General features: G+C 46.4%; 1 protein-coding gene across 7 annotated transcripts in view; it reads left to right on the top strand.

The window, feature by feature from the left end:
* Positions 1-11,639, top strand: part of CEP250 (centrosomal protein 250) — a 129,324-nt gene that overhangs the window by 111,453 nt on the left and 6,232 nt on the right. For all 7 annotated transcript variants that reach the window (XM_081010403.1, XM_081010405.1, XM_081010400.1 and 4 more), the window contains 5 exons: positions 5,561-5,720; positions 6,081-6,438; positions 8,312-8,439; positions 10,173-10,293; positions 10,938-11,092. In XM_081010403.1, coding sequence (XP_080866529.1) covers positions 5,561-5,720; positions 6,081-6,438; positions 8,312-8,439; positions 10,173-10,293; positions 10,938-11,092 — 922 coding nt within the window. The remainder of the gene's footprint in view (positions 1-5,560; positions 5,721-6,080; positions 6,439-8,311; positions 8,440-10,172; positions 10,294-10,937; positions 11,093-11,639) is intronic.

Here is an 11,639-nt window from a genome sequence, read left to right as displayed (position 1 = left end):
CCCAGCTCGTCAGAAAGGTACCAGGATTGGTGCAGAAGTTTGGGGGGGAGCCCAAAGACTATCATGGCTTTCGGACAGAGATGCAATATGCCCTCAATCTGCAGTTTGATGAATTCCCTGACGAGGAATCACGAGTGGCTTTCGTGATTGGGCATCTTGAAAAGGGGGCGAGAGACTGGGTTAGACCCCTGATGGCAGCGAATAGTGACGTCCTAAAGGACACGATGAAGTTCTTTCGCGCCATGGATCTGATGTTTTCCAGCGATATTGAACAGGGAGTGGTCCGCAGACAGTTAATGGCTTGCAAACAGGGGAGCCGATCTGTCCGTGAATACTGGACTGAGTTCACCATGTTGATCCATAAATTGGGGTGGGATCTATCGGCGGAACCCATTCAAATGCTCTTTGAAGAAGGGCTTTCTTCGGCTGTGAAAGACGAACTTTCCCGGGCGCCCAGGGCGGAGTCTATGGACCAGCTGACCAAATCAGCGCTGACCATAGGAGCGCGCCAGGAGGCGAGAGCATTGGAGAGGCGGGAAGGGAAGGGGGAACGTTGGAGGGAGCTTCGCATTCCAGACATTCCAGAGCCAACTTTCCCGCCGGCAGAGCCGATGGAAATCGGAACAGCGCGCGCGCGCGCAGTTTCAAAGCCCAGTGAGGGGGGAAAGAAGGAGGGAAAAGGCGCCCGGAAATGCTATCTCTGCCAACAGCCAGGTCACTTTGCCAGAGTCTGCCCCCAGAGGAAGGAATGGCAAGGGATGGTAGGAGCTGTGGAGGGAAGAGAGGAAGAAATACCGAAGCAAGTAAAAGCCAACGCCTGGCTGCCACCGTCGGGGCACAGCAGCCAGGCCAAAGAGCAGTGAAAGTGCCCACGCCAGAACCTCCTAAACCCGCCCTAGTGATAGAAGTGGCGCTAGAGCTGCCAAACGGACACCCTCTAAAGATAAAGGCGCTGTTGGACTCAGGCAGCTCCTGCAATTTCATGAGCAAAGAGTTTGCAGCTGAACACCAGATACAGACGATCCCTTTAAGCAACCCCCTGCAGGTGACCACGATCGATGGCAGGGAGCTGTTGGGAGGAGAAGTCAGCTTGCAGACAGTCCCAATGATAATGAAGGTGGCAAGGCACACCGAACTGATAGCGTTTAATGTGGCCACCTTGGGAGGAGCTCCCATTATATTGGGGATGAGCTGGCTAGCGTTACATGATCCGCTGGTGGGCTGGCATCAGAGAGTGGTTTCTTTTGGTTCAGCACATTGCTTAGAACACTGCAAAGAGGGAAAGGGTTTGGCAGGGGCCCAAGCCACCCTAGCAGGGACTGAAGTAACGGAGAACGTGAAGGTACCACGACAATACGCAGATCTCCGCGACGTCTTCAGCGAAAGGGAAGCTGACCAATTACCCCCGCATAGACCCTTTGACTGTCAAATCAATTTACTCCCTGGGGCACAGCTCCCTGTAGGCAAGCTGTACGCCATGTCAGACAGAGAGATGCAGGAGCTAAGAGAGTTCATTGACAAGAACCTGAAGAGAGGGTTCATCAGAGAGTCCAGGGCGGTGGGGGGCAGCCCAGTGTTTTTTGTGGATAAAAAAAACACGAACAAGCCGAGGCTTGTGTGTGACTTCAGGGCCTTAAATGCAGTGTCAGAACCAGTGGCTTTCCCTATGCCCAGGATTGACGACATTTTGACAAGGGTCAGGAAGGGAAAGATTTTTACTAAACTGGACCTAAGGGGGGCGTACAACCTGATACGAATAAGGAAGGGGGATGAATGGAAAACCACCATGTTCACCCCTTTGGGGGCATTTGAATATTTAGTTATGCCCTTCGGCCTACAAGGAGGCTCCGCGTGCTTTCAATCGTTTATGAACCACGTCCTGGGGCCTTTGCTTTACAAGAATTGTGTGGCCTTCTTAGACGACGTGTTGGTGTATTCTGAGAATGAGGAGCAGCATGTGAGAGACGTCAGAGAAGTGTTGAGCAGGCTGCAAGCCAACCAGCTGTGGGTGAAACTGGAGAAGTGTCAGTTTCATACCAAGGAGGTGGAATTCCTGGGGTATCGCCTGTCAGACAAGGGATTGGCCATGGATCCCGGCAAGGTCCAGGCGGTGCTGGAATGGAAAACACCCAAAACAAGGAAGGATGTGCAGAGGTTCCTAGGATTTGGGAACTTCTATCGTAAGTTCATCCGAAACTTTGCCCACCTGACGGCGCCCATTACGGACTGTCTCAGCAGTAAGAAGAAGTTCGTTTGGACTGAGGAGGCGGAGCGAGCATTTGAGGAACTAAAAAGGGCCTTCGCCTCGGAACAACAACTCCTGCATGTGGATTTACAAAAACCGATGAGAGTGGAAACTGACGCATCAGACAGAGCTATTGGGGCGGTGCTTCTGCAGCCAGGGAAGGAGGAGTCAGAGTGGAGACCGTGTGCCTTTTTTTCGCGAAAGCTGAACAAATCCGAGAGGAACTACACGGTGTATGACCGAGAACTACTAGCCATTCATGAGGCGTTCCGGAGATGGAGGCACCTGCTAATTGGCGCACAACATAAGGTGCAAGTGTGCACTGACCACAAGAACCTAGAGTATTGGAGGACGGCACGAGTGCTCAACCAACGGCAAGTGAGATGGGCCCAGGAGTTCTCCAAATTTAACTTTGAGATTTGTTACGTGCCAGGCCCAGAGAACATTAGGGCGGACGCTCTCTCACGCAAACCTGAATATTTGGAAGGGGAGGGAGCACCCGAAGAGAGACATGTCATTCCAGAGGACCGCTGGGTGTGTGGGGCGGCATTGGTGGGACAAAGAGAACTGGTAGAGGAAACAGAGAATGATGAATACGCCCAGAATAAGCTCAGAGGTCTTAGGGGTGAGGGAGAGGAACCAGGGGGTTTCGAGGAAAGAAATGGAGCTTTGTATTACAAAGGGGCACTGTATATCCCTGAAGGAGACTTAAGGGGGAGGGTACTCAAGCAGTTGCACGACAGCCCCACGGCGGGGCATTTTGGACAACACAAAACCATGTGGTTGGTCACCAGGGAATTTTGGTGGCCTAAGGTGAGGGAAGATGTACGGGAGTATGTAAGAGGGTGTGAGCAATGCCAGCGAGCCAAAGGGGAGAGGCGGGCACCGGCGGGGCTATTAGAACCCTTACCAACCCCAGAACGACCTTGGGAGGCAGTGTCGATAGATTTTATGACTGATCTGCCGAAGTCCAAGGGGAAAACAGCCATCATGGTGGTGGTAGACCTACTAACAAAGATGTGCCACTTTGTAGCCTGCTCGCATGCAGTCACGGCGGAAGAGACAGCGAAGTTATTTGTAGAACACATTTTTAGGTTGCACGGGGTGCCATTGAGGGTGGTCTCAGACCGAGGAAAACAATTTACTTCCAGGTTCTGGAGGAAGCTCATGAGCTTACTGCAGGTGGAGGTCAACTTTTCGACTGCCCGGCACCCTGAAACCAACGGGCAGGCGGAAAGAGCAAACGGGGTCCTCCAGCAATACCTGAGGTGTTATGTCAATGACAGAGAGAATGACTGGGTAGAAAAGTTGGCGCTGGCGGAATTTGCCTACAACAATGCCGAGAATGTGTCCACAGGGATGAGCCCCTTCTTGGCTAATTATGGGTGTCATCCCAGGGCTTTCCCAGGGGGAGAAGGGGAGAGATGGGGTGTCCCGGCAGCCGAGCATTTTGTAGAAGAAATGGAAGCAATCCATCGTCAGCTCCAACTCAACTTAGAAAGGGCGAAGGAAGAATACAAGAGGCAGGCAGACAAGAACCGAAGGGAAGGTGAAACCATAAGGGTGGGAGATAGGGTGTGGCTGTCAACCCAAGGGTTGCCGTTCAAAGGAGGTTGTAAGAAATTAAGACCCAGGAGATTGGGTCCCTTTGAGGTCATTCAACAGGTCAACCCAGTGGCTTTCAGGCTCCGGTTACCCAACCACATGAAACTGCACCCAGTATTTCACAGGTCGTTACTGTCACCGTATGAGGGGGGACGAGAAGGGATGGCCACTCGGGGACCGGTCATAGAAGAAAGGGAATGCAGCAGCCATGTGGCAGAAATCCTCGACGCCAGATGGAAGGGGGATCAGGTGGAGTATTTGGTAGCGTGGGAAGGAGAACCGGAGTCAGAAAACACTTGGGTAATGGCAGAAGATATCAATGACGAGGTATTGATAGAAACGTTCCATCAAAGGTTCCCAAGGAAACCTCAGCCTGTGGAGAGGTTCCGGAGGGAATACTTTGGGACCACCGATGAGGAGGAGGAGTTGGAAGGATTCTCGGAATCGGAAGGGGAAGGGGAGATGGACTCTGAGGAGGAGGAGTACTTCGAGACCAGGAACCGCAACAGGTGGAGAGAAGTGTTCGGGACATCGGAAGATGAAGGAAGTTCATTCCGGGGTTTTGCCTCCTCACCGCCCGTAGAGGAGGGGGCGAGAGGGGATGAAGGGGGCCCTGGAGGGGAGGTGGATGTCAGGGAACTGCCATCGGAAGGAAGGGAAGTGAAAGGGCTCACACAGGTTGGGAGAGACTCAGCAGCTGAAGAGGGAACCAGTAGGGGGAGAGGAGCTGGGCTGAGGGAAAGGGAGCTGGAGGGATGGCTCAGAGACACTTCCAGCGAAAACAGTGGGGAGGTTTCAGGACCTCCTGTAGGGACACCCACTCCTCGCCGGAAACTGTCACGCAGAGAGTCCAGAAGACGTGTTTCCGTTAAGGAGCTTTTATGTTGGAAGCGATTCCGAAAGCAACCACTGTCGGAATCTGCCAGCGACTGACGGAGCCATGTTTAAGGGGCTCCGTTACAGACAGAGGTTTGCAAACTTGACCAAACTCTGAGGGACTAGGATTTTACACACAAGCAGCTCATCGTCCCATCACAGGTATGTATACATAAATTTTCAGAAACTGCACTTTTCAAAGCTTCTCTTGGAGAAATACTGGGCATTAATTGTCTACTCACTTCAGATTGCCTGATCTGGAACTTTTGGCAAAAAGGGGTCCTCCTAAAATCCCAGCCTTGGCTGGGATCAAATAGTGCACGGCGGTTGTGTCTTTCTCACACCGCCCTGCCAGCTCTGAGCTGCATTGCGATGCAGGGATCTGATCTGAATGGTTTGCCTGGTGAATCATATCCTAGCCTCACAAAGGAGTGCAGGGCTGACAGGGCGGTGTGAGCAGCACCCCCCAGAAAAATGCACCCAGGGCCATTGTCCCCAGCCCCCCCAACACTATGCCCCAGCTCTCCACCCCATTTATGAAGATTGTAACTGGAATGCCTCCTTTTCACTTAAATCCCCCTTTTTGTCCCATTACATAGAAATTATACATACAAGATATATAGTCTGCACTTGAGATTATCATTTATTTATTTTTTAATAATTGCAGTGTCTTGTGCACATATGTTGGCACACTGTTTGTTTGCCATAGCCAAGTCTTTCATAAGTGTGTCGTGTAAGAGAACCAAGGTGAAAAGCCAAGTCTTGTAGTTGCTTGCATCGGGTTGTTTTTTTTTTTCATTCTGTAATAGAAGTCCTGCTTTTTTCCGGTTTCAGTTTGGCTGCATCCTTGGAGGAGAAGGAACTCAGACTCAAGAGACTGCAAGACAGTGATAGTGCTCACCAGGGTGAAGTCACCAAATTGAATACTGCACTACAGCAAGCAGAGCAGCTGCTTGCTGAGCATAGCCGAGAAGAGCAGGAGCTCACTAGACAGGTATTACCTGAAAAAAACTCAATACAGGGTGCAATGCTGCTTTTTATTTTTCTGCCCTACTGCCAGCCCCCATCTGCTTCACATGGTGTTTCTGTTATATAGCCCCCCTCCCAAACATGGCTTCTTTTCCATAACACACTGGCTTCCAAATATACGTGTGTGTGTGTGTGTGTGTATAGAACTCATATTAATACCTGATGCCTGGTCCTTTTCACAAGCAAATTATATCCTTATCTCCTTTCTATGCAAATTATATCCAGCTTCTCTTCTTTGTTTGGTTGATTATTCACCCGGTGCTAACTTCTTTGCATTCTAGTCCACCATTCCAAAATCATTGCAAGCTGTGTTGCTTTCCCCCAGATACAATCCCTCAGGGAAATTGTGCTAGAGAAGGAGGCTGCCTTGGTAGCTCATAAGGAGCAGCTTGCCCGGAACCTGGAAGAGTCACGTGCTAGTGAGCAGTCTTTGAAGGACTCCATGAAAATGCTGGAAGGTGAAGTATCTCAGCTCCGCCTGAGCCTGAGCAGCACAGAGAGTCGGGCAGTGGCATTGGCATCGGAATGTCAGCGTGCTTGTTCTGCCCGTTGGGAGGCACAGTCTCACTTGACTAAGCTACACTCGGTTCTGCAGTACATGCTGTGCAAAAGTCCCGAGGCAAAGCTGGAGCATGGAGGGAGAGGAGACAAAGCTATTCGAAGCTCATTGTTCAGTGCAAGAGGTGAGTCTAATAAGTCGACTAGTATTATGTCCTTTGCAAGTAAATTGTTGAACATGTGACAGAGCCAGAACTCTGCAATAGGGGAAGGTACCTTTTTGTGTGTGCTTTGGTGCTTATTACTTATTTTCTAATATGATGTCTTGAAATGGCACACCTTTTCACGTTGATTCAACTTCAAATGGAGTGGCAAAGTGCCCTAATGTTGCCATCTTTGCTTAAAGCTAAGATAGTGAGTGACACCTTGCTCCTTTCAATAGCAGTGGTATAAATTGCTTATTTAAGCAGCCCCTGCCAGCATGTGGCACATGTCAAGCCATTGGCTGTCTCAGGTATACAGGATGGAATTGATCTTTCCTGAGATTAGTTGGGATAGCCCAGAGGAAAGAACAGGCTGCTGTTGGAGGCAGAGGTGACTGATAGCACCAAAAGTCTTGAGGCCACTTCCTTGTAGGGATGGTACAAGGTTTTGTGTAGAAGGAAAACTCAACTGTGCCAAACAGTTAAGAACCATCAAATGACAGAGCAGTGTCAACTGTGTCCTGAGAGTTGAATCAGACACAGAAGATTGGGGTGGTGAGACTGGCCAAGGTGTGTAGGTTAGATGGGATGGGAACACTATCATTTTTCTGTGGAATATTGCTGAAAATAAGTCATAGTGACAAGTCTTGGGCCTAGCTACAAATTACACTGATACCTTGGATTCTTGTTTGTGTGACAGCCCTGACATCTTGTGGACTGTGTAGATAATGCACTGGGTATGATAGTTACCCTGTGAGGTCAAACTTTTCAAGAGCTGTGAAGCTGTTGCTTTGTGGGTACTTCCACATGGAACACCTCTGCTGATTTCTTTCCCTTCTCATTCCACTTTTGTCAGAATACAGGGTAGCGTGGCACCATCCCCACCTTTCCAAAGTTTTTGTTTTTGTTTTTACACCTATGGTATTCCATCCGCATCAGTAGGTGGTGCATATCTGAAAGTGCCTATCTCGTTCTTGGTGATCCTTGCCCACTATTGCACATCACTGAGCATGCACAGAAAGTATGAAGCAGGGTCTGGTTTTTGTAATTGTCCAGCCGCAGGAAATGTTTGACATACAGTTGTACAATTGCCCATACATTTCATAGTACATCTCTCTTGCTGCACCTGCAGAGTTGGGTTTTGTTTTTTTTATAATAATAACTGGATGGGACTTGCACCTTGTCAACAAGCCCAGCTTATGCACAGCAGAATTGCCATCTCTTTCTCCTTCCTTTCAAAGTAAAAGCAACAGATGTGGCTATTCTGGAAATAAAATGGTTCAGATGAGCCAAACTGGAACCAGGCAGAAGTGGCTATAGAGCTCACCTCAATAAATGCCATATGATGTGTCAGAAACTACATTCAAAAATGGAATAGCTTTGCTCTGAAACAGCCGCATCTTCAGAGTTTTCGCATTTATACTGGACTTAACAGTAATACTTAGATTCTTCCAGGGAGAAACTGCTTTAACAAGGGTGGCAGGGTAGGGGGCAGATGGACTGGAATGCATACAATTCAAGCACACGGTCGTAGATCTCCCCACCCCAGAAGTGTGCTCGGGGACACTACAAATATGCAGTAAATAGTAATCCTCTGTGTCTTTTTGCTATATTTTTCTTGGAATAAGCAGTGTCATACATTATTGGTACTATGTCATGCATCTCTTCCATCTCCCCACCCTTATCTTGCACTGAAGAGTTCTTGCATTACAAGAAAAAGTGGACAGTAGCAGCAGCTCCATATCTCTTGCAGCACCTAGTTCTGCCTTCAATGAAAAATAATCCTAGAAGTTTCTATATCTTGTCTAACAACCCTTCAGCTAGATGCTGTTACAGAGGAGGTTTATTTCTTCAGAACAGGATAATGGGACGGGACTGTCTTTATCTCAGCTGAAGGACCTTTCTGCTGAGCTTACAGTGGAGAGAGTGGCAGAAGCTATTCAGGACCTGCGGCAAGAACTCTGGCAGACTCGCCTAGAGCGGGTAATTGTTTCACTTTCTTGAAAAATAATAATCATATCACTGTCCTTTATTGGCATCCAAGCTTAAATGATATAGTAAACTTTTGAAGCATAAATACATTTCCCATGGATTAAAATAAAAATAAAAAGCATGTTGTTTCAGCCTTATTATTAATCCTCCATGTGGTGCCTAGTATACATTAAGTCAGCCTTGGTCAATCTGGTGCTCTCCAGATGTTTTGGTTACAACTCCCATCAGTCTCAACCAGCTGATGGTTGTCATCCAAAACATATGGACAACACTAGGTTACCCAAGGCTGCATTAAGCACTATAGTAATACAGTGGTGCCTCGCAAGACGAAATTAATCCGTTCCGCGAGTGTCTTCCTCTAGCGGTTTTTTCGTCTTGCAAAGCAACCCTATTAGCGACTTAGCGGATTAGCGCTATTAGCGGTTTAGCGGCTATTAAAGGCTTAGCGGCTTAGCTGCTAAAAGGCTATTAAAGGCTTAGCGGCTTAGAAAAAGGGGGGGGAAAGCGGAAAAAAATCTTAAGACTCGCAAGACATTTTCGTCTTGTGAAGCAAGCCCATAGGGAAATTCGTCCTGCGAAGCGCATTGAAAAACGGAAAACCCTTTTGTCTAGCGTGTTTTCCGTCTTGCGAGGCATTCGTCTTGCGGGGCACCACTGTAATTATCAGGATGTACCATTGTATTGAATTTACTTTTTCGCTTGTTGTGTTTACAAATGAATCTCCAGCTTGCTTAATATAATAATATATGCCATATCTGTTCTCTGTCATACTAATGGTTCTATTTGACTCACTAGGAATGGAGATAAATATTTGCCTTAAAAATATTATAGTTGGTTCTGTCCATCTGAATTTTCCGCTGCTGCTTCTACTAAAAAATTCTGAGCTTAGCAAAACTTGTTGCTCCATGATTCAGCTAACATCTGTCCTTTCGATAAACTTTGCTTTTTTTAGTACAACTAGTTAACGGCTGGATATGCAGGAACTCACAATGCATTTTCCTATCAAATTGACAAAACTGTGTCCAACAAAAACTGATGACTCTGTTTTCTAAAGCAACTAAGGCAACTGCCTAGGCCTCAGTTTGTTGGGATTTGCCATAGCGTCATTTGCTGTGGAGAGATGATAATTTTAGGAACAGAGGAAGCTGTCATATGTGGAGTCAGACCATAGGTCTATCCATTTCAGTATTGTCTACATTGACTATCATGAGCTCTCCAGGGTTTCAGATGGAAAAAAATCCAAGTTCTATACAACTTTTTACTGTTGACTTGGCCCTAAGATGCTACTGGAGACCAAACTATATGATACACAGTTTTATGTAACTCTCCCCTGATGCTTTTTATGTTTAATTTTTTAAGAAAAGTAGTTGGTGGACCCCGTATCTAGAGTAGAAATTTGGTGGGCGGGGAGGTAGAATAGTGTTTTTCTTAGTAGGCAGTTTTCATCTCAAAATTTCTTCTCACAGGAGAAAAAGATTTTGGAACCTCTACCTTTTCCTGCAAAAGGAAAAGTGGTTCAAATGGGGCAATTTTTGAGATAAAAACTAGTTGGCGAAGAAAAGGTTTACAGTATACTTTATACAGAACTCTGTGTGACATATAGTTTGGCCCTGAAAAGGGGATTTTGTTCATTGTCTTTGGGGGTTCCTGGTCTTTCTCCTTATTTTACTGTTCTCTTCATTGGACATGCATAGCATACATTGTACCCCTTTCTTTTCTTGCAGGATGAGATGAGAAAGAATTCAGAAAAGCTGAAGCAAGACCTCAGTGAAAAGGAAGCAGAAAGAGACCGCGTCAGTGCCAAAGCCGAAGAGCTTCAAAAGTGGCTAGATCAAAGCCAAGAAGGTATAGACTCCTCATTTTCACTATGGTGCCTCAGAAGTGTCATAAATCTCCCAGAAGTAGAGATGTCTGCTCAAAAAGTGGAAGCTGGGGGAAATCCACAATATGAAAAACATTAGATGTCAATAAAACGTGCTGTTTCATGCATAGCAGGGGTTGGAGACAAAAAGATGCCCTTTTTATGCAGAAAGTTTTGGGTGAAATATAAGAAGGAATAAAGGAAGGTATCTAGCAGCTGTGGGACATTAAGTTTTCCAGATCAGACATCTACAGTGGTTTTTTTTTAGAGAAACGGTTCCAAAATAGTTTCCCTTGCAGGGGGCGGGGTCACTGTTCAAAATAGCTGCAGCTTGTTATGTTTTTTTGTCTAGTTATGCCATTTCTATCCCACACTTCATTGCCAGGTGCTTTCAGGGTGCATTACATAGTAAAATGCAGATGTACACAATAAAATTGAACCAATAAAACATTAAGCAGCATTAAAAGTATTCAAGTATGCTCACTTTAATCTATTCATTGTCATACAAGAACATGTAAGTCTCAAAATATTGACCTCAATCTTCACCAAAAGTCTGGAGGAAGAGGTAGATCTTTCACTGGTGCCAAAAACAAAAAAATTGCTCCTCTTCTTACATTCTCCATTTCAGAAAAAAATGTGAAAGAAGGCAGACGAGGCTCCCTAGAGTCTGCCTTGAAGGCAGAGGTCATTGCTTTCAAAGAAGAGAATGTGACTTTGCATGGGAAGGTGACTGCTTTGGAGAAGACTCTTGAGAGTACAGAGAAGCAAAGAAAGGATGTAATGGTAAGGCTAGCAGGTGGTCTGCAAAGGTCCAGTTATGAAATTGGAGAGGCTCATGAATATCTGATGGGGAGTGTTACTGTTCTTGATGTGAGACAGCATCTATTAGGGATTTACTTTCCTTCTCTTACAGCTTTTGCAGAACCATGCCCACTGAACCTACAGCATCCTCTACTTTTTGATAATGCTATACTTATCTCCCACAGCCTGTTTAATGCTTCCAACTAATTCTTTTGCATTTAACTGCAGGGACTGAACAGTTTTTGATAAGCAACTATCACTAACACAAATGAAGAAAACCCAGAAGAAATAGTAATAAAAATAATGAAATTCAGTGAAGTGTCATAGTGCTGTAGTCTTCTATTATTCAGAGCCTGATTTTTTATTAGTTGTTTGCTCCTTGTGTTATTCTGTTATGGCTTAAAGATTCTCTCCATCTGGAAGAAATATTGCATGCCCTCTTGTGAACATTTCAGAAAGTTATTCTGAACTTGTCTATTATGTGAAGTGATGCCACTTCAGCAGACATTTGGTTAAAAAGAGAGGTAAT

Source organism: Podarcis pityusensis, assembly GCF_964106645.2.
Source record: "Podarcis pityusensis genome assembly, chromosome: 6".
Classification (NCBI taxonomy): domain Eukaryota; kingdom Metazoa; phylum Chordata; class Lepidosauria; order Squamata; family Lacertidae; genus Podarcis; species Podarcis pityusensis.
This window is presented reverse-complemented; position numbering and strand designations above follow the sequence as displayed.